Source organism: Phalacrocorax aristotelis, chromosome 2 (assembly GCF_949628215.1).
Source record: "Phalacrocorax aristotelis chromosome 2, bGulAri2.1, whole genome shotgun sequence".
NCBI lineage: Eukaryota > Metazoa > Chordata > Aves > Suliformes > Phalacrocoracidae > Phalacrocorax > Phalacrocorax aristotelis.
This window is the reverse complement of record NC_134277.1, coordinates 99,904,208-99,927,847: the sequence shown is the minus strand read 5'-3', so window position 1 is coordinate 99,927,847 and position 23,640 is coordinate 99,904,208. Positions and strand designations below refer to the sequence as shown.

The window sequence follows — 23,640 nt, the reverse complement described above, 5'->3', positions numbered from 1 at the left end:
AATTAGTCCGCTACCTGGGCCTTCATCTCTCAGGAGCCTCACTAAGAATTTGGACAGCCCTGCTGAACTAGCCCTTATATTCTTTGTTCTTTGTGACTATTATTTTCAGAGAGAAGGTGGATATTTGCCTTTAATTTGTCAACTTTCATTTTCACAGTTGAGAATACTTATTTGGTAAATACTGTGGATAAAATTGTCAGAACTAAAGGCCGATGATAATGAAAAACTAATGGCACAGAAACTGGACATCAATCACTGACTTGGCAATGAGATTACATGGTTATTCCATCACAAGGAAAGAAAAACCAGACTGAAGAAAAAGTGTTTGTCAGTCAGTATGTCCCGTTTCCACTCAGCAGGCAGTATTAAGCAGCCCCCAAATCCAGCACAACTTACCTACAGCAAAATCCTCTGCAAATAGAGGAATCCCTGTCTAGCAAATAAGACATCCTACAAGTGTCAGTGGCATGGCAAGGGGAGACACAGCATGACTGAAAATCTATTCCAGCTGTTTTTAGGGGCACTACCTTCTTCAAATCGGAATGATGCTGTGGCTGAACCACTTTGCTTCAGGAGTCAGGCTACTGGCCCATTAATGCTGAAGCCAGGGAACATGGAAAGTACTGCAAATCTCATTTCTAGCTCAGCTAGACCCACAAATCAGAGAACAGTGCATCTGGCTCCTGAAAAGCTTCAGTCTCTGTCACAGATTTAGTTCCAGGATTCCTAGCTCAAAAATAAATTTAAAAAAAAGTGATGTATGTGCACTGTACCCTCTCAGTTTGGAATCCCACAGTCTGAAATAGAGTTCCTGGGATATATGGGGCTGCTGAGTATCAACACACATCTCCACAGGACTGAGTCAAACCCATGCTGACTGTACCTCTCTGCTAGCCCCAGCTGCTCCAAAAATTATTTTAGCCAAAATGGATCACAGAGGGTTTTCCTCTGTTAACTTCCACCACTTGATTCCCTGAGTCAGACCTCTGTATGCAATGGTTCGACCCTTCCTAAGGAGAAGTATCTTCTTTCCAGTGATAGCAATGGCCTCCACTTGAGTTTCATGAAAGAGCTGTTTGGCTCCCAGCTCCTCATTTTGCTCAAACGCATTGTTCTTCCACCATATGCCATGAAAAGGCCCATAAAGCAATGAAACTGAAAGCAGAGAACACAGCTTGAGACACACAGGCATCATCACACTCAGACCATTAATGTAAGATGCTGTTTGGTAGCCTTGACAAGCGATGCTATTTATGTGGTCATCCCAAATGGTTACAGCATTTAATTAAAACAATATAAATATTATGTTGGTGACATTTTGTGTGAATGCCACCATTAAATCTCTCTCTTCTAGCTCCTTCCTCTCCCTTTTCCTATCGCAGATATTTTCTTCACAGTTATCACCCGGATATTACACCCCATCTTTTCCGCAAACTGGAGTAATTCACTTTGGTTGATAACTGTATCAGAGGATAGGGCCTTCCCCCTCTTTCTTCAAGTGTAAATGGAAACTCCTTCCTGTATTTATTAAAAAAATAATTTTTTCCTTGCTGATGGAGTGTGTTTGGCATTTGAATCAAAAGATTCCATAACAGTGTGTTTTGCAGTATGCATAGGATAAGTTATCATGAAATTGCAAGACATATGCCAGAAAATGATACATTGGCTTTAATTTCTTTGCAGAGATATTTAGAGGATATACATTCTGCAGGTCTGGGATCTGCACCCAGAGGAGTGGGTGCAGTGAATACATGATTTCTCTCCTCTCCCCACCCACATCTTAGCATCAGCGGAGAAGCCAGCATAGAATTAACATAAACACTTAACTTTTAGATCATTCCCTCTAAGTTTGCAAAACTCCAAAGCAAAAAGAGGTTATGTCGCAAATGGAGCCATATTATGCAAAAGTCAAAGGGGACACTGACTATTTAAAGAAATATGTCCCTTCCAAGCAGAATGTCACCATCAGAGTAGACAGCGATCATCACCCATACAGAGAGCGCATTGCATTTTAATGCTATGCTTTTTGCCTATATCAGACAGCATAAGCACTTGGTAACATTTAAAGGTAAGAAGTTACCAAACTACTTCAACATGTGCCAGACACAAGCTCATCTGATGATACAAGAACAAATGTCTGCCAGTTCAGTCTGCCGTAAACTGGACCCTCTTTTAGACCCTGACATCTCCTGTGTATTCAGCTGACTGTTACTCTTGGATGCCCACGCCACCACCTTATCTGTCCTGTTCTGAGCACTACTTTAAAACTGAAAATAAGGCTCCATACAATTCAGTACTCGGAGCACTCACAAGCAGGTCAAGGCTCACCCCCAGAGTCCTAACTTGGCTTTGGTACACCATACTTCCCCATGCCAAATCAAGCTGCTGTTGGAGTGACTTGAATCTAGGCCTCCTGAGACAAAGGGCCTAGCCTATGCATCGTATGATTTCTTTCTGCGGGGGTGGGAGGGTGGGGAGGTGCCCTTGCTCATTTCTGTTAGGGCAGTTTGTCAGATGGCAACCGGTAGCTGTCTGTCCCTCTCTGAGGACCATCAGGTGCTATTGAACACTGAGCTCCATGCCCCTGGATGGATGCCTCATTTTGCACCACTGACACAAACCTGCTCTCCCGCTTCCAGGAGATATTTATTCCCCATCCTTAATAAGAATAAATGTGGCTCTTAATTCAGCTTGCAGGAACAAGACATGAGTTGACATTGTAAACATCATTCATGACTGGATTTTCTGGAAAAAGCATCTTTATTTGGAGGCTGAGGTTCTTTTTTAACTTAGAATAACTGGTAGGAATGACCCAGACTGGTACACAACCTATACAACTTTCTTAAACTTTGAGGGAGGGGGGTTTTACTGAAAATACAGATAATTTTTTAGTAAAAGAAGAAAACAAAGAGAAGGTTTATTTATAATATACCTAGACTGTAATTTTCTGTCAGATAAATTAGGCAAGGCACTTTCTACTTAATTACAGAATAGGAGTAGGCAAATATGTATTAAATGTCAATAAGTTCATGTTTTCCTTCAGACTTTGTGGAGTCCTGTGCCTTTTCCAGAGCTCACCCTTCTGTGCCAACCTGCAATTTAAAAGTATTAGTGTGAATTATTACACAAAGATGAGACTGTATCAGGATTACCACAAATTATTTGTAGTAGTTAGAGAACATTAAATAATCTCATCCCCATAGTACGCATATTCTTCCCTCTTTGTGATAATATACCCCACTTGCTTCTGGAAGATATTTATTTCAGCTTGTCAAGACTCACTTTGATCTTCAGAAACAAGTGACAGAATTCAAACTTGCATGCACAGCTTCCCTGACTATACGTGTTTAGATTTAAAACAAATTCAGCCTGTCTGTGCACCACTTACATCTCTGCTACAAGAAACCAGAAAATATATATGCCATATTCAAGGGAAGATGTCCAGATGCAGAAGGGCAGATATCCAACTGCCATTAAAGCCTTTGTCTTCTTCCACTATGCCTCTTCCTCTAGTTTCTGCATGGTCAGTTTTTGACTGACACAAATTAAATACCATTGAAATTGATAATATTGTCTACTAGAATGTTCAATTCCTTTCTTTTAGGGATATTCTGCTTCCACCACCACCACCCCCACCCCCCGTAATGGGTATGTGTCAGAGTACTTAAACAGAAATCATCTTTCCCGATTTACATGAAGTTGTGAACTACATCTACTGTATGTAGAGATTTTTATTTCATTATTCTGCAAAACATTTCTTAGCATTTTTGACCAGCTAAACTTACAGTCATGGGGCCAGGAAAAAGAAGTATCATGGTTGTTGATCCAAAGCCATAAACTATCAAGCACCCTTAACTTCTAGGACCTGGTCCAAGGGCCGTTGGAATCAGTGAATTACTGCCATTAATTTCAATGGGTTTTGGATGAGACTCTCTACAGATGATCACTTTATAAATTCTCCAGTTTCTAAAATAACGTAATTACGAAATTTTGCCTAAGAGTCTCATCTAGAGTTTGCTCCCACTCTCATTGAAATGAATGAACAGCACAAATTAAAGTCACTAACTTACACCGAAGTTCTGCAAATGCCTTCACCTGAGCTTTGTTTCATTGACTGAGCCTATGTAGGCATGTCCAAACAGATAAAGACATGCCCATGGGATAGCAAAACAGAGTTCACCAAACTGGATCAGCATTGCACTTCAAACACATTTAACCATCAGAAATACTCCAGCCAGAAACCTCTGCATTTTTATGTATTTGCTGTAACCTGTGGTCATATTTTCTAAAAAAGATGTAATTCACACAGCCACAACTGCTTGAGATGCAGACTAAGGATTGTACTTAAGTGCTTAATTCAGTTTAAATGCTTTGAAAAACACTAGGGCTGCTGCTCATGTGCTCAAATGCTAGCGAGTTCAAGTGCTGACAAACAACAGTCTAACTTAGAATGCACAGAGCAATTGTTCAGATGGTTCACCAGAAAGTAAAGGCATTATGATGCTTCAAAATACAAATCATAAGAATCAAGCAAACTAATATATTTGGTTCAATCCTGACAGAAAACTACCTGAATGCATAATTTAAAAAAAAAAAAAAAGCCAATTTGTTAATTTTCATTTTTTTCATGAGTTTTTTTTGTTAAAATATTATGCAAAACTACAACACAAACATCGGATTGCCATAATATGAGATTTTGGAAAGACGTGAGGGAGAATATATGAGTTTCTGAATCACTGCCATACATTTCCTAAGCATTATAAATACACTACAATTACTTCTCAAGCTATTAAAAAAATCCCATGTGTTCAAGGCTCCACACTCTCTTTTCAGGAGCCAACAATGTCACAAACACCACCTGCGGAAGCTCTGAGAGGGAGAACTACTCCCTGGTCTGTGATTATGCAACGATAAGGATCCAGGCCCTTCAGGCATACCTATTTATCCGCGACCTCAGAAAATAGGCTGAGGACCAAGTGGGCATGATGAGCCATCTACCCTTCTGCTTTACCGTAAGTGTACTGAAGGAATAATGTAATGTCTGAACCGAGTGAAAAAGTTTGTACTGCCATTATGTATTTAATAGCTATTCCAGCTATTAGTCTATTCCGTTTTGGTGCAGTCAATCTAGTGCTCCTCATGAACACTAAGTTATTTACTTGTCGCTATTAGGCATGCAATAATGATCCAACCAACTCCAAATATATACATCCGCCTGACTTAGCATTCCATAACCATCCGTTCATTAATTGCTTAAAAGCATTCAAAGCTGCATAGCAAGCTGGCAACATGACCCTGATTCTTTATGACCCTGGAGCGCAAACCAGGAAAAAAGCAATTTTTAAGAAACTGATACTCATTCTAGAACAAATAGGCCATTTTTTGCCTGAACATTTTTATGCTAACTACCTAGTTCAGAACCCAAAATCTGTATTAAGAACTTCAAAATATTTTGACTGCAATGAACTGCAGCACCTTATTGATGATGGTGTTACTGTAGGAAGAAGGAAGATCTTGCCTAGGCTTCTCTACTTCTAGGCATGTGTTATTTTTGTATCAATCCCATCCAAGTGAAGGATTTAAACAGAATAATGTAAAGAAGACAGGATTAGGAGAACTGTGATTTTTTTTCTAACAAGTACCTCACTTTATGAAACAGGTAATGCCATTCAGAAAATCCCCATAATTCTTTTCATTGTGATTGCAGAGTTCCCCGAGATTCATTTTTTTAAGGAAACAAACAGCTACTCTAGGCTGATGTTTCTTTCCTATATTCCCTTCCAGTACCTCAGTCTTACTCACACGACACAACACGACGGCAGCATGCTTTCTCCCAATAACATTTTCAGCGATATTGCCCTCCATGCATTTCTGCTCGGAGATACCGGAAAAATTCCTATGACAAACGTATCTCAATAATAAGCTGCCACCCTAGAAGGAGAGGCTTTTGCGCTAATTCTGGGGAGGGAGACACTGTCACCGAGCGGCGCAGCACTGCTGCTCCCAGCTTGCTCCCCCCGCATCCTGAGACTCGAAGGGGAGAAGACAGGGGTTTCCTTAAATTACAGCCAGGAAGATTTTCAGTAGTCGCTTGCTTTACCGGGGGTTGTCTTGGAAATGGGCACCCGGCGCCGGCATTACACAAGAAAGGACTGCCACCTTCAGGAAAGCCTCGATACTGAACCAGCAGGTACCCTCCGCAAGCACACGGTCATCGAAGTTCCGACCAAAACCAAACGCAGTTGCGGTGGCTGGTGGTGGGGACCAACTTAACGCAGCCCTTCCCTCGCTCCCTGCCTCTCTCCCTACCCGGTGAAGAAGGGATGTTTCCCCGCACAGCCCCGCGACGGGCTCGGGAATGCAAATTTAACTCTTTCCGAGGAGCCGGTACCGCCGCGGGGAGGGGGGGGCGGTGTGAGGGGGGAGACCCGGCGGAACCCTGTGAGAGCCTCCCCGCCTTCTCCTCCTCCTCCTCCAGCTACGGCTGCGGCCGCTGCGCCCCGCGTCCCGGCGCCGCATGGGATAAACCGGGACGGCAGCGTGCGTGCCCGCGGGCGGCGGGGGCCAGGGCGGCCGGCGTGCATCTGTTGCTGAACGGGCAGCGGCGGCGGGAAGGATGCGGCCGCGGCTCGGCTGGGCAAGGGACCGCCAGCGAGAGGCAGCCAGCCTTCCTCCCACCCACCCACCCGCGTACGTGTGTGCCGAGGGCGGCGGATCCCAGCCGCCACCAGAGACCCCCGCCAGCCGGGCACCCGCCCGGGCCCACCCCCGCGGCGAGCGGCGGGGCGAGCCCCGGCTGCCGGGGGAGCCGCTCCGGGTACCGCGCGGCCAGCGTCGATACGGCCCGCCGGCTCCGCTGCCTCTCCCTCCGCCGCCGGTCCCTCCACATCTGCCGCCGGCTTGCGGGGCCGGGCGGGCTCGGAGGCGCCGGGCAGGGCCCCGCCGGCAGCCGCAGCCCCGGCCCGGGCGTCCGCGCTGCCCTTGCGCCCCGGCACCCGCAGCGCCCCGGGACCGGGCGGCGGCGGCGGCGGCACGGGGCCCGCGGCGGTCCCTACCTCCGTGTCGTAGAGCCGCAGGTCCAGGAAATAGGGGTTGAGCAGGGACTCGTTGCGGATCTGATCCATGGCCAGCTGCACGGCGGGCAGCACCCCCCGGCCGATCTTGCTCTTCTGGTCCTCCTCGGACTGGCTGAGCGGCATCAAGCCCATGATGGAGATCGGCGTGGTGGCGTTGGGGGGCAGCCCGGCCGCCCCCCGGGAGCTGCCCCGCGGCCAGCCCCAGCCCGGCGGAGCCCAGCCCAGGCACAGGAGCAGCAGTAGCATGGCAGGGTTGGAGGAGGCAGCGGCCGGTCTCCGCGGAGAGGGATGCATGCTGCTGGATGGGGGGGGGCGAGGAGGAGGAGGAGGACTGGGGGGGGGGACACGGCACGGCGGACAGAGCGGCGGAAGGCAGCCGAGCCCCTCTCAGTCCGGGCGCATCCCCCGGCGGCAGAAGCCAAGGCGGGAGGGAAAGAGCCGCCTCTCTCTGCTTCACCGGGAGCCTCGGGGTCTCCTCTCTTCCCCCCCCCCCCCTCCCCTGGCAATAATCCTTCTGGCAATGGCGTCTACTCCTTCCCAGGTCTGCCAGCTGCAACCACCAGGAGCAATAAATAAATAAATAACCCCCACCACCACGCACACACAGACACGCTCCCCGCCGCCCTCCTCCTCCTCCTCCTCTCTCCCCGGCGGCAGAGCAAGGGAGCGGGACCTGCCTCTGCCTCCCCGGCTGCTCTTCCCCCCTCTCCGCTCAGGGAGGGACAGCACCTCTCAGGCGCGGAGGGGGGGCCCGAGCAGCCCTCATCCAACACCTCCCTCCTTCCCCCCTCCTCCTCCTCCAAAGGGGAAGACAAAAAAAAAAAAAAGATGCTCCGGCAGAAAACGCCGAAGAGGAAAAAGCCCCCCCTAGAGCCGGGGAGGCGGAGGGGAGCGGTGCCGAGCCGGGGCGGGGGTGCTAGTGCCGCATTCCCCGGGAGCCGGGGCAGCGCAGCGGGCGCCCCGCGGGGCGGGCAGCCCCCGCCGCGGGTGGGAGGCGCCGCCTGCGCCCGTCCTTCGCGCCGGGCCGGGCCGGGCCGGGCCGATCCGGGCCGCCGAGCGGGGTGCGCGGCCGGGGGCCGGGGGCAGAGCGAAGTGCGGGCCGGGGCGGCGGGGCCGGGCCGGGGCGGGTCGAGCTCCCCTCACAGCATCAGCATTCGGCGCCCGTGGGCCGGGCACCTTCCCCAGGTGGCGGTCGCACCGCGAGCGCGGGTGGCCGCGGGGAGGCGTTTCTGTGGCCGCTGCCCACCCGCGCTCTCCTCGCGCGGAGGCGCAGCCGCTCCACGCGCGCCCGGGCACGCGCGCGCACCCCGTCACCCTGTCACACACACACACACGGACGGACGGACAGACAGAGGCACGCACACCGGCGCGCCCCCGCAGCCGCTGGCAGGCGCTGCCCAGTGCGGGCGGGCGGCCTCGGCGCACACTTCCCGTCACAGCCCTCCCACGCCCGCGCACACGCGGCACGCAAACACGCTCCCGCTCGGCACCTCCGCCAGCCCCCCGGGCACGCCACGCGCACACCACACGCGCACGAACGCGCACACGCCCGGCCCGGGCCCCGGCGACTCTGCGGCACGCGGGAGTGGGGCGGTTTGCAAGAGCAGAAGTCGGGATTTTTTAAAACTGTTCCATTATCCCCGCAGAACTGGCGGGTTTGTGCAGCCCGGCTCCGCTCGCGGCCGCGAAACACCCAAAAGGCTGCAGCAGGGCTCTCGCGTTCCCCCGAGGGTTGCCGCAACCCCGCGAGTAGCCTGGGGCCGACGAGCCCTTCCCACGCCTCTTCTCCCAGCTGGTTACCTCCACATCTCAGCGGATGCGGGGCGTACCCCACATACGCCCCCCTCCCGGCGTGTCCCCGCTCCCCCGGGGAGCGCATTCGCGCTGCCCACCCGCGACTGCGGCTTGCAAAGTCCCCGAGGAGCGGCGGTGTGCTCGTTTGCAGCCGACTGAGAAGATCCGGGAGGTGACACAGGTCACCGCACGTTTCACGGCAGGTGGATCCCACGCAGGAGGCGTTGCAGGCAAAACGCAAAGCTTTTCTTCACCCTGCCTTAGGCACCTCACTCTATGCATATTCATAATTTTCCTGAAGTCACTCGCAGCAAATCTTTGAAGATCAACCTAACGCATCTAATTTATATCACATATGCGACGGTGGCACCTGTGCAATAAATTAGAAAGAACCTTAATGGATTAATAGATTCTAAGATCACCGTGATGTGACCTTGGGGTAAAAGGCCTCGACCAGTAGTCTCATGACACTCACCGCTTTACAGCCTTTCCCTTGGAATGACATCCAGCAGAGTTGCCTGAAAGACGTTGGTAGCGAAGAGTTCAGCGCATCTCTTGATAAATCATCTCAATCATCAATTAGCTTGCTGGGAGGCGTATCTCACGTTCAGTAACAATTTGCCTTATTCCGGCTTCCAACCGCTGGTTCTCTCATGCCTTTATCAGCTTCAGGGGACACAGTATCGCTGATCTTCTCCCATGCACATGGGCTAAGGCTAATCACTGCGTTTTGCTTTTGTAAAATAAGTAGACCGATTTTCCCTCACCTCAGGAATTGCTCTTGGAGGCATTTCCAAGGCACCTCTCCTTCTTCCGCTTTCTGTGTGAACTGGCCCTTCTGACTCGGCAACCTGTCAGCACCGGGCCACCAGCAGCCACCTCAGCACCTCCCAGCTGCTCCGAGGGCCGGGCAGGTCGGGAGAGCTAACCCCTACGGGCAAACCAGCCAGTTCGTTGCCCTTGTGGGGCTGCCTCTTCATGGAATAATCTACACCGTGTTTTGAATCCATACTGCCTAAAAGCATGAACTACTTCTTTGCTCCGGTGCACCTGATCTTGCATTAGGATAAATCAAACTACGTGCTTTGTTTGTACACGTGACCTGTCCAGCAGTTTCGTTGTCACCTGCAAACTCATCAGTAACTTATTTTCCTCCAGAACATTGATGATCATGACACGAGGAGCAGATCTTCCTAGGATGCCAACAGGAATAGGTGCCATACTGACTCTGTATGATGTTATTTTTAATCAGAATTTCATATGCTACATGATGTTTCACTATTCTCAACTTGATCGGCGTTAGATACCAAGCCTGCTTGTCAAAATCTGTTTCACAGAAAACCATTCTTCACTGCTTGTATCCGGTATCATTCTGTGATTTTCTCTAGTACTTGGCTACAAGGACTACAGCTACTTGGATCGCTTTGATTATCATTTTACAATATTGGCAATGTATTAGCACACGCACTCACACTGTCTCTGGAATGTCGTCAGCTTTCTAAGCTTTCTCTTTTTTTAAAAAAAGGCAATTTCCCAGTTTTTGAGAACTCAGTCCTTCTGAAAAAAAACTTGAGTCCAAGTTATGTGGTACAACAGAATTAATACCTTGAATATTATTAGCAAGTGCTTGACACCCTTTTTTGTTACTGATGTAGCAGCAAATGTCCCTTTGTTATTTTAGGAATCGAATGCACCTCCTCGCTTCGGGTTGGGCAGCTATTGCACAGTTCCCTCCAGCGTGAGGCTGGAGGCTTGCTCTGGCGCGGGAGGCAGAGCCCAGCCGCCGGTGGCGCCCGCGCAGAGCACCCGCAACTCAGACGCTGGGGAGGTAGGTTAAAGAAGCACACCTCGGAAGTACCGCATCGTGGAGCTAACGCTTACCAGGGAGTACAAAAACAGTTCCAAAAGCAGGCCCAGGAAACCAAGATTTACCCCTATTTGCCCGGAATGCTAAGGCAGACTTTCCAGAGGCAGTCTCTGACGATACCTTCCTCATTTTGGGGGCGCTTGGCAGATCCTTTCTATACGCCATTCTGTGCATCGTCGTGTGCGCGATGGGAGCCCTGGGGCGACAGTTCATCTGTATGCGTGTTTCTGGTCAAATCAATCCCAGCTGCTGTGTCTTGTCTGAACTGCAGAAGTCTGGAGTATTGCTGGATATCCCTGAAACCAAGCAAAGCTATGCTTCGAATTAGAGTATTTAAATAACATGGTACTTCTGACCTTAATTGCTTTGTCCCTGCATTCCCTGTCAGTAAAACAGGGGTGCTCTTCCTTCATGGTCATAATCTGAAGATAGAGTAATAAACATTGGGGAAGCACTAAGACACTGTAACATTCAAGTTCACTAAAAAAAAAAATCTAAGAAAATAACCTTTATTTTTCAGGCTAGGGTTTTACTATGGGGAAGTAAATAAGGCCATATATTGAACAACGAGGATTAGGCAAAGTAAGCCTCTCAAAATCCTTCCTCTATACTCAGTGAGGCATGAAAAAGACAGTTTCCGTATCTTTGGTTAAAAAACCCATGGAACATAATACAAGAAAATCATGTAAGTAGAGACAACAGTTTAATAGATGCACCGAGGCTAAATTTAGATTTAACAAAAAACTTTATTTCTGACATGTTTAAATATTGCATTTGCAATCCTATCAAAAACTTTCATGTTGTACACAGACAAGCTTCCCACATGATGTATACATGTATTTTGTAAACCCTGCTTCTTTCCAATTCTCAGCACTAAGAAATTTCTTATTTCATAGGTACTACCCTTTGTTTATGCATAACAGATGCCCAGGTAACAGCTACTTTTAAATAAAAGGAGTCCTAAAGGAGAATTGGACCAAACTGCTTATTAAAGGTTGTGTCAGACACGGCTGCCTGCCCAGCTGCCTTTTTTTTTCCCTTAGAAATCTCCAGAATGTTTTGCTACCAGGGAATCAGTAAAATGCATCCCCTAGAATGAAATCCTCTGAAGCAGCAGACATCCTTTATCTGTTAGGCAAAAAGGCTTTATATTCTTATTTGGTGGTCTACACCAGACACCCTCTGTATCGATTTTTTGTTGGCTAAAATACCGGTTCACAAGAGTTGTAAATTCTGTTCTCTTTGCTCAAAAATCAAATGTCACTTCCTTCCCGGCATGTTACCCAGTCACCTCAGCATTCCAGTCATGTGAGTCCTTCAAATATATTTCAGTAAAAACAGTTATGTCAAATATCTTCCTGCTAAGGACCATTTCCAATTTCTCTCAGTTATTATTAAGTCTTCTTACAGTGTACGCACAGTTAACATTTTTGTTCATTATATATTCTTTATATTTGCTCATCTCAGAGTACCTAATTCATGAATTTAAGATCTAAGTATCTATACTGGTATGGCTCCCTTGACCACTTTTTGTTCAGCTGCAAGTTAAATATCTTCAGAGCATGGGTAAGTTCAAGAAACCCAGAAAAGTGACTTTTCCCTTACCACCAAGAAAGAAATTGCATCTACTGCAAGGCCTCTCCCACTCTGAGAGATGGTCTGATGCTACATGAAACATGTCATGCTACCCATCAGGCCAGTGACTCACTTCCTGCACCTTCCATCTTCTTTATTATTGCTTTTGGAGTTAGGAGAAATCCTTGGGGAGGTCCTGCCCTGTTTCTGTCTCCAACCCCCTTTGGAAATCCTGGAAGCCTCTAAAAGTATGTCATCTACAGGTACATCATTCCTGTCAGTGCTCACTAGGACCGGTCTAGAGGCTTTGTCTATTCATCTAAATGTCAGTGAGTAATGGACTGAAAGACTGAAAAATGTTGATCTAGGCATAGTACTTTTAGTACTGCATGTACATACCTAATTTTTATATTCTGTAAATGGGAAGTGGAAGAATACTGCAATGCTCCAATTCAATCCCAGCTATGGCTGTTGGGGTTTAACTGCTAGCACCCCAAGCTCTGCTGCCCCTCTCTTCCCACCCTCCCAAGGCCTTTCCCACCCACCTCAGCTAACTTGCTAGCACAGTCAGGATTTTACCTTCATTATGAGCTTATACAGCATTCTCAGTCCCAAACACTGCCAGCCCCCCACCCCACCCCCTCAGTTATAAGCGTATATACACAACTGCATGATCCTAACCCTACACTCTCCCTGGACATCTTGACTGCTACATCTTTATATCAGGGTATCAGAACAAACCTCAACTTAAAATTAATCTCCCAATCGAAAGGCTTTAAGAGAGCCAAATTAAATTAAAAGAACATCATATTTTGAATTACTAGCCCACCAGTATCACTGTGTCACCGCCCATGTTTTCCTACATAGGGAATATAACACAATCCCATCAGTCCCGGTGTTACCAACCAACATGAATTTCCTCTTCCAGTAAACCTTATCACTTCCTATAAACGTAACAAAAATTGAACACAATTTTGAGCCTCTGTTTCAGTAGAGCTAGCAAGAATTACCGCTTCCAGTTCATGTTGGCCGATGCGTATACAATGACGACTGTTGTTCCAGGGTGCTTGTGCAAGCTCTAGTAATCCTGCATCACAATGGTTTGGTCAAGACTGCACATACAGAGGTTTTAGTGGTTTGTATCTTCGAAGGAAGGTTCATATACTGTCTTCTGATGAAGTGAAAGTCCAGTAAGTTCTAGCCCATGTCGAAGACCCACAGTGTTTAAATGAAAGGAGAATGGTGGAAGAATAAAAGAAAAAAACCCTGCAAAATAGTTACCTGATGTGTTCAAAGGAATATGATACAGAAGTAGGCACCAGACTGCACTCTGGATTGCAATTTTTTTTAATAAAGGAATGCAAAGACTAAGAAATAAGCAGTTTTTTAATTACAATTTTTTTAATTACTTTTGAATTTCAAAAAATTCAGCAAGTTCCATCAGTACTTACAACGCCAAATTCTCCTTTTGGGGTTAATACCATCAGGTAATTTATTAAAGGTTAAAGGGTCCTTGCACATTACTATTCCCTTCACAAGGTGTATTCAGCACAGGATATGGAAAATTGGGAAAACATTTTGCACAGTTTAATTCTGTGAATTAAACTGTCTCCTGACTTAATCTTTTGTGCCCCAACCATGCCAAATACGCCCCATATCTAGGGACATCCAAGGAACACCAGACAAGGGGAAGGGAAGGAACCTGGGAGAACACAGAATCACACTGATCCAGTATAATGCCTAAAAAGGCAGTAAACATGGGAAGGGCTTATTCACAGCTAGGCAACGAGGAATGAATACAATCCATTTAGAGGACAGATTTCTTTGTCTCTATCATAGAATTTTATACAGCGTACTGTGCGCTGGGACAACACCTTCTTAGGACAATTTGTTCAGTCCATCTTTCCATATTTAAAAAACGTCCTTTCTTGTTTTGAACAGAGTGATGGTACCAAATGGAAGAAGGGCCCTTGAGATTTCCCAGTTTGTGCTGCCAGCATCCCATTATTTCAATCTAAGGTTATCAAAAGGCTTGAGTTGCAAGTTTTGGTTTTATGGGTGCTTCACATGGTTAGTGGCAAAGGGGAAAAGAAATGGCTCCCAGTATAAAAGGAAGATGAATACTAAGAAAGGGGGGACCTACTGGTTCTTGACTTGGACCGTGTGGAAAGTATTCCGCTCTCTCTCTTTTTCAGAGAGAGCCCTAAGAAGTCAGAACCAGACGAAGTATCGATTTGCCACTGAGGTCCTCCAATTTCTCCATTCCTATGAGGCATCCAGCCCCTCGTCTACTGAGGAGAAGCCCAAAGTCCAAGTGCATTTCTCAGCAGATAGCTCTGACCTTCCCCAAAAGGAAGTTTGAAGATATGCATTGTGACTCAGATGCTTGATGGAGTCCTTCACCCTCCAAATCTGAAGCCAGACATTAATACAGTTCCAGTGAGTTGAGAAGAAAAGGATATAAAGGAGAAAAATGGTAAGTAAATTGACTAAAAGGCCACTATAGGGAGAGCAAGCTGGTGACGTTGCTACATTCAGTGTCTGCTTTTGACTGCAATATACATGTGTTTGCCTAGCAAATATCCAACCCAGGCTAGCACGTTTGCTGGCATATGAGAAAACAGCTCAGCTGCCTGTAACTAGAAGCCCAAAACATCAATACTTCCCTCTAAACAAGTGCTGAGTGGGAAGACAGTAATTGGAAAATATTTTTCATACAAGTTTCCCTTGCTTACCACCATCTGGTGATGAAATCTTGAAGTGCTGAAACTAAGAAAACCTCACTGACCATTGACTATCGACTATTACATATGACTATGACTATTACAACACAGTTGTAATAGCTGGGCTCTCATTAGGTTACTAATGTAATTCAATCAACAGTCACGAAGACAAAGCAGAAGAAATGAACAGAAAAACCTTGCTGCGTTGCTGGAGCTCTCACAGTTCTCTCATGCAGCCAACAAGTTTTCATTTGTGGCTCCACAAAGTGCACACCACTGCTGCTAGCAGGTGAACAGAAGCATTACTGAGTGAATGAGGAAATTACTGAGGAAAGGGAACTTAAGAGACCATAAAATAAAGCTGTCTTGTCCCAAGTGCTGCAGGGATCAGAGCCTAAGAGATCAGCAAAATGATTAAAAGAAAGGCAGCGGCCATAAGAAGAACACTCCCATAGTTGGAATGACAGCTCCTAACCTACTGAATCACAAAATGTTTTATTAATTCTAACATCAATTTCATCAGTCCAGCCCACAGGGACAAAACTTGAAAGGTGCTCACAAAAACATCCCATCTACATGGGTCTAGAAAGAACTTGGAAGAACCTACGTATGCATCTCCTACAGGCACAAACCCTCCCCCCCACACCCTAATCATATAAATAGATATGCCAAAATGACACGAGCTTATGAGGACTCAAAGGGCTGCACATTTTTTTACAGAAAACATGAACAAAGGCAAATAATAGTAGAAATCCCAAACTAAATTAAACAGATGCCAAGACTTCTGGGGAAAAAAGGCTGAAATCTTCATACTTCTACACATAAGCATACCTCCAACTGATATAGAGAGAATCTTTCCTTATGAGTCGAAACCCTTTTAATCAATATTGTAATGATGATGGTCAATGACCAAATCATCGCTATACACACCACTTGTCTGATTGGGTAAAGCAGATCCTACACACCACAGCAGAAGACAACTTGTACCAGTGCAGAATAAACCCCGTGTTTTCAAAAGGACTGTACGTGCTGACACAAAAAAGTTATCAGAAAAGGAGTTCCCAGACAAAATGCAAGTTATTTCTGAAAGACAATTCTTTTTGTATTAATATCAGCTGCATATCATTATCGATTCCTTGCAAAACCATTTTTGTTTATACAATCATTTTTGTATGAACCGTTTAAACATTTACAATTTAATGAATGATAATTTCTTAGATTCATTTTCTCTGTGATTTTGAAATCTGTCAAAAAAAAGTATTGCTAGGTCTGATCTCACAAGTTTTATACGTGTTGAAAAATCCACATCATGTTAAAGTAAGTTGTACAGCCTGGGATACAGACACATAGCTAGATCCATGTGAATCTAAACAGCTTTTCCCAGAGCATCACCTTTAAATATTGTTGCCTTACTTCTTTAAGAAATATGGGAAAATCTCCATTTTACTCCCCAGGCTTAAGCATGATTAGAAACTCATCAAGTGCCATGAGCATCTAAAATCGTCACAACATTTAATGTATAGTATTGACAAGCATGTGCAATCTGTATGCATCTAGATTGTTGTTTGTGCAAAAGACCCACTCTGTCTTCATGTGCAAATCCACACTGTCTTCAGTAAGGGTTTTGTGGCAGTCACTTAGGGCAGAATCTGTCCTATATTTACCTCCTTGGTTTTTAAGGAACAAGAATTATTAACTACTCTCTGCTAAAAGGCCCAACTGCAGAATGTTTTAGTAGAAAAATAAACATTTTAAGTTATTGGCAGATAACGTTAGTGCAATTATTTTGACTGCCTTACTTCCACACAGTAGATTAAAAAAATATATTGTCACTTGTGAAAAGAACCTAAGTCACTTCAGAAGCAGTTATGTAGCTGCCAAATAAAGAGAAAAGAGGAGCAGATTATGTGGCATGATATAACCACAGCACTTACTTTATGTAGCTCTCAATGCTTAGTGCCTTTTAATGCTCCAGAAAACAAAATCCAAGGCTTGTAAACTAATGACAGTTCTTTCCATACAAAAATATATCACTTATGTGATTTTCAGAAGGCTGACTAAGTGCTGACTAGAAAGAGAACATTTTCATATTCAGCTATATCCTAGATGACATCTGGATCAACTTCTTTCTCTGAAGAACCATTTTTGGTAGTCCGAGTTGGTACACGGTCGTAATAATGGTGCTGGGTTACCATTGTAAGCGTTTGATTCAGCTTGCACACACTTCTGGGTGTGTAGATGAAACAAAGTACCGTCCTACAAAAGACAGAAATAATTTTTGCTTTTCAGGTCTTAAAAGTTACAGGCATTTCACTGTGTTCTAATAATAACAGAAGATATTTGTAACAAATAAATACAGAATCACAGAATCATTAAGGTTGCAAAAGACCTCTAGGATAATCAAGTCCAACCATCAACCCAACACACTACCATGTCTCCTAAACCATGCCCTGAAGTGCTGCGTCTACACATCTTTTAAATACCTCCAGGGATAGTGACTCCACCACCTCTCTGGGCAGCCTGTTCCAATGCCTGACCACTCCCTCAGTGAAGAAATTTTTCCTAATATCCAGTCTAAACCTCCCCTGACACAACTTGAGGCCGTTTCCTCTTGCCCTATTGCTTGTTATTTGAGAGACAAGACCAACCCCCACCTTGCTACAACCTCCTTTCAGGTAGTTTTAGAGAGTGATAAGGTCTCCCCTCAGTGTCCTCTTCTCCAGACTAAACAACCCCAGCTCCCTCAACCTCTCCTCATAAGACTTGGTCTCCAGACCTTTCACCAGCTTCATTGCCCTTCTTTGGACACGCTCCAGCAACTCAATGTCGCCCTTGTAGTGAGGGGCCCAAAACCGAACACAATCTCATGGGGCCATGCAGTGAAGCCAAATGCCTAACTTGAGGAACTCTGAAACTTTATCAAAAGACCCTGCTTTTAAACTTATATTAACATTGCTTTAGAGTGATTCATGCCTGTAAAGGTTGTGCTAACTTCACTTTCGTTGCCTGTTGTTACTGCACCAGAATACAGGCAGAGAAAACCAAAGCTAAATACAGGCATTACTAAAATTCACCCAAATTCACCAACTTATTGTACATCTTGCAAGTAAAATGTAAATGTTTTTAGTCAACTGTAGATGTTGGATATATTTTTAGCAAAAAAAATTTCCCCTTTCTTCACAGGATATATTTTTAGTGGAGAAGGCAAAATAATCTAAGCATGCTCCTTGCCTGCAGATGTGTGTGAAGCTAGCTTTGCTTTGCTGGAGGGCAGCACAGCTGCCTCGGCCTTCACAATGAGGTTCCCCAGAAAACATATTTTGAGACCTCAGGCCCTCCTATTACGGGAGTCTCCAGGAACATTTTATCTCCAGTTCATGTCACTTGCTCTAATCCAGGAGCTCTGTCAACTAGGATAGCGGGCGCAAAAAGGTGGCATGTCCAATTGCAGAGAAGTGCCCGGCTCCAAGACCCTTCCCTCCCAGGTGACATTCCGACACGTAACCATTTCCAAAGCCTCTGATGGCCTCAAAAGAAAAACGCCAACACCTTGTTTCTGAGCACATGCCTGACTTCTCTGAAATTCTGCTCTTCCGTCGTCAGGAATGTCACACTAATTGTGTCTCGAGCTGCAGCCCCTGATGCCCAATGGTGTGCGCTTGCTCACAGGCTTGCTGACAGACATAGCTGCTGAATGAACTTCCTGTTTCTGTTGTGATAATTCAAATTTTTAAGTGGATTAATCAATATCTGCCTCACTCAGTTTTGACTCAGTGACCGTAAGAACTTAATTCTTGCCAGGCTGCTGGGAAGGCTGTTCAAATCTTTGATTATGCTACATCCATAAGGACAGCTTTTTCAGTGTCTGACACTTCTCCACACAAAGCAAGAGAAATGCGGTACTGACACCTCACCCATCACTTGCCTTGAAAGGTAGGGACTGGTGATTTTGATTTAATGCCATAGAAGAGGAATCGGAGCAGAGCAGTACGTTCAAATCATGCACAGACACAAACTCTACCACCTATCACTGGTGGTAGTATCTAAGCATCAAATTTTGCAACCATGGAGCCCCTAGAGTTTGGATGCATTATGCAGATACATTATGTAAATATACCATTTTGATATATTATGTGACCTTTCCCCTTAACCAAATAATAACACTCCAAAACCTGACCAAGGCCATAATTTTTAATCAAATTTATTTTCTCTTTCAGGCACCCAGGAACTCCTTCAGAGATTAAAAACTACTAAACACAAGGTTTTGTAAGATCACACGTTATGTTTATTAATATACTTCACACTTCTCAGTATCTCTCCCCTCTGGGAGTAGACATTAAGCGTGAAGAAGAAAGGTACAGATTTGCTGAGTCCCCACAGCCAGTAAAGTGTGTCCTGGGTAGGAGTAGGGCACAATTTACTTTTTGATCATAAAATTATTTAGGTTGGAAAAGACCTCTAGGATAATCAAGTCCAACCATAAAACTAATACTGACAAGTCAACCACTAAACCCTGCCCCTAAGTACCATGTCTACGTGTCTTTTAAGTCTTTTAAGGGATAGTGACTCCACCACCTCTCTGGGCAGCCTGTTCCAATGCCTGACCACCCTTTCCGTGAAGAAATTTTTCCTAATATCCAATCTAAACCTCTCCTGGCACAACTTGAGGCCATTTCCTCTTGTCCTATTGCTTGTTACTTAAGCTCTAGGGAGTGATAAGGTCTCCCCCCTCAGCCTCCTCTTCTCCAGGCTAAACAGCTCTAGCTCCCTCAGCCGCTCCTCACAACACTTGGTCTCCAGACCTTTCACCAGCTTCATTGCCCATCTCTGGACATGCTCCAGCACCTCAATGTCCTTCTTGTAGTGAGGGGCCCAAAACTGAACACAGTATTTGAGGTGTGGCCTCACCAGTGCCGAGTACAGGGGCACGATCACCTCCCTCCTCCTGCTGGCCTCACTATTCCTGATACAAGCCAGGACGCTGTTGGCCGCCTTGCCCACCTGGGCACACTGCTGGCTCATGTTCAGCTGGCTGTCAACCAGCACCCCCAGGTCCTTCTCTCCAGGCAGCTGCTTATGGTGCATCAAATTACACAACTGCACATTACATTGCAGAAAAGCTCAGGGAGCACTTCTGGTGTTCACGGGGAGGGTCAAGAGAGATGGTTTGTAGAGGAGAAGCAGCAGCTGCTTGAAAGCACAGGAGAGTGTAAAATAGTCGTGGTATATGAAGTGTCAGGGATACATGGTGGTATAAATATCAGGAAAAAGAAAGAAGGCAATGAAAGGAGAGCAAAAGTAGGCCAGCCATGAGACTAGCTGGGGAAGGGTTATGGAAGCACCTCAGTTCTCAGGAGAGGACAGTAGGGGTGGGATGTGAGAGAGAACTGAGCACACAGAGAAAGCTCTAGATGTGGACAGGGAGAAGAGAGAGCTCTGCCAACCTTCCCAACTCCTCTGAGGTTAAGAAAGGTGCTTTCCTTCCTCTCATCTTCCTATTCTTATGACTGGCATACTCTTCACCTGCATGCTGCTGCTACCCTGTTCCACATTCAGACATTAAAATCCAATACAGCTTTTTTCTCCCAGAATTTACACTGATGTTGTGGCCTGCATGACATGTGGGCAGAAAGAAAAAAAAAAGAAAAAAAAGAAAAAACCCAACCAAACAACAGTTGCCCTCCCACCCAGTCCCTCTCCCAAAAAACCCAACAATTCTCCTCCAACTGCCCAAAAAACAAACCCAAAGCCAAGCAGGTATACTTACCTCTCTGAAAACAAACTTCTGGTTTTCAGGAACACTGTGGATGCTTTCTTGACACAAGTACATTGTCAAGTAGTCAGTCCCTGAATCCACTGCCACACAGACTTCTGGCTGTCGGGTGTTGTAACGTATTTCATTATGGGATGTGTACTCGAAGAACTACAAACCGAAGAGAAGAAACAAAGGACAATAGCTGTTTCATATGTACACAAGAAAGGAGGATAAGGAGGATATACTAAGACACTATAATTAAGTTCACATATCAAAGTTGCTATTGTGGAGAGAAATTCTGCCAAAAATATTCAAGGAGCCTTAACTGCTGCCATTTCCTTACTATTTTATAGACAAATCAATCTCACCACAGCCCTGCTTTACTCTGGTAGCACTTAAAATGTATGAAATGCTGAATAAATTCCCTGGAAAACAGACATTCCAGCATTAAAGAACTTACAGAATTTGACTGTAATATTCTACTTTCACATTCTAGAGCACCCTTAAAAATAGCATGGAAACTAGTTTATAGCCTGACATTATGCCTTCTTAACTCGGTTGTCACAAAACAATGTTACTTTTAATTAAGGAGTTGCTCACTGCATAGTTCAAATGCAGTTTGGTCAAGGTTCATTTCCAGTTACAAGGTACTCGGGATGCATGGTGATGAACATTTTATTATATAACGTTTTAAGGTATTATTTGGAGCAAATCAGCTACAGCTGCTTTTAAACATGGACAGAATATTAAAGGCAATTTACTGGCTTTGCTTGTTGTACAATATTATACAGAGGTGTTCTGAACATGCTCTAAAACATCTTTGCTTTTGTAGCAATTATGGCTGAAGACTTCCTTAAAATTTTTATATTTATCATGGACACATGCCAAATTTTGGATTTCATTAAAGAGCGGCAGAGTTTTAGAGTTGTTTGCATTTAGCACGCTTGTAAATAATTTAGATGACTATAGTGCACGGATGTGTGTTTAGATCTGATTTAGATTATACTCAGTAGGGTACAGGGGAGTTTAATACATATCAGAAAAAATGCGTGTTACCAATAGTATAGCTGCATTAGTGGAAAGCAATAAAAGGATGAGGGAGAGAAGGAATCCTCCTTTGTTTTGTTTCACCCCAGCAGAGGAGACTGTAAGGCTTTGTGAAGGGGTCTGTACCGATTCAGAAATATTGTATATGCTTGAACCACAAAACCATCCTTAGCAACCACCAAGGCTAATTAACCTTGAAAGAAAAACTGGAAATGGAGTTTTAATGCAAAAAGGACCATGTGATTACAAAGTCTGCAGTTATCCACTTCCAGGTGTAAGAGCTCGGTTCTAAACTATGGTAGTAGTTTCATGAAATCTCCTCTGCCCTTTCCTTTATTGCAACCAGACATTTCTCTGCCAAGGTGGCTGTCGCAGCCGTACGCAGCACAGCGTTGTCCACTGCGTCAGCACGTGAAGTTCTGTGGCTTTTCTTTCGGCAGTGATGCAAGTGACCCCCCCAAGAACTAACCTGTTTGCCATCATTCATTTGTGGTAAGCCGCAAAGGGAACTCAGTGTTTTGTGAAAACAACTTCAAGTTTGAAGTCTACCTGCTGACATAACACCCAGGAGACACTGGTTTCCCCTTGAAACCTATTGCTAGGAACTGTTTCTATGCTGTAGGCTGCATTTGCTTTATGCCAGAAATGTCTCATCATCAACAAAAGTCAGATGTAATAATATTGGCCCAATTTTTTTCAATTATTATTATTTTTTACCCCAATAGGAAGGGGCTGTTCCCTGGCCTTCAGGCTTAGTTCCCAGGTTCAGTATCTGATTGGCACATGGAAAGCCTGCTACTCTGGGCACCACAGTGAGCTGGAAGGGCACTCATTTTAAGCCTATGACTTGTGAATTAAGAAAAAGCTTCACTCCTGCTCATTTCTGTCTGGGTGGACACTTTTTTTTACAGCTGCCGCTTTTACAAGGCCACATTTAGAGCCTTGCTCATTAGTGGATTTATAACAACTCTTTTTAGCAGTTTGTATTCAATATCTACGAAAGCCTGCAAGCTGCTGATTGTACCAGGTGCGTCAAGATAGAGGGAGCAGCCACTAGGTCAAGAGCGCTTCTTACTACTGACATCTTTCCTGAATGGTCTCTCAAGGACGTGCCTCAGATTTGGAGGAGAAGAGCAAGTAAAATGGTTAATTTCTGGATAACGTTAAGGATTGGGGTTATAGTATTAGCAACCAAGCACTCCTGCCTCCTTGCCCAATGAACATTATACAGTTCTTTCTACTGTTTCAAATACAATAAACACTTCAGGCTTCAGGCTTTTTCAAGCTCCAGTAATACATGAGGTAAATCTCTTCCTCCTCAAATGGTGAAGTGTTTTTTATTGCTCTTTCCTTGCCCAGTGGGTTCTGTGGGCAGAAAGGAAGCATTTTCAAACTCATCCATGGCCCAGTACCTACTTCATTTCTTTCCTTCAGAGAACCAGTAGATTCCCTTAAGTGCTACTGGGAAACTTGATGAGGCCTTTTACCCAGTGCCTACCACTTCTGGGCAACCTATGGGATATGCCTCAGCTGCATCAGTGCTCTGTGGTACAAGGGGTGGAAGCAGATTTTGGCTACCTCACTTTCTTACGGCTTACACAACAGCAATTCAAAAAGACTAAAGGGAACCCTCTCACTTACTGCATGAATGCCACGAAAAATAGAAACAAATTACCAGGGACATCAGTTTTCTGAGAGTGGTTCTACTTACTAAGACATAAAATGGGAGCAGGTGCTGGACTATGTAAATAATCAAGAGCACAGAGCTCTCTCCTCTCCGCACAGTGCACACAGATATTCAGA

General features: G+C 45.3%; 2 protein-coding genes across 3 annotated transcripts in view; both read right to left on the bottom strand.

Annotated features, from left to right (window-relative positions):
• The window catches only part of GABBR2 (gamma-aminobutyric acid type B receptor subunit 2), a 491,071-nt gene extending 483,701 nt beyond the window's left edge, over positions 1-7,370 (bottom strand). Inside the window, exon 1 of the mRNA XM_075084470.1 lies at positions 7,056-7,370. Within this exon, the coding sequence (XP_074940571.1) occupies positions 7,056-7,370 (315 nt within the window). The remainder of the gene's footprint in view (positions 1-7,055) is intronic.
• Positions 7,371-11,430: 4,060 nt separating this feature from the next.
• Positions 11,431-23,640, bottom strand: part of GALNT12 (polypeptide N-acetylgalactosaminyltransferase 12) — a 52,962-nt gene continuing 40,752 nt past the window's right edge. The window contains exons 9-10 of one of the 2 annotated variants that reach the window (XM_075084472.1): positions 20,803-20,958; positions 11,431-13,509 (exon numbers count right to left, since the gene is read on the bottom strand). In XM_075084472.1, coding sequence (XP_074940573.1) covers positions 13,405-13,509; positions 20,803-20,958 — 261 coding nt within the window. In that variant the 3' untranslated portion in view covers positions 11,431-13,404. Of the gene's footprint in view, positions 13,510-13,680; positions 17,292-20,802; positions 20,959-23,640 lie in introns of those variants that run through there. The other variant, XM_075084471.1, reaches the window with a different exon arrangement.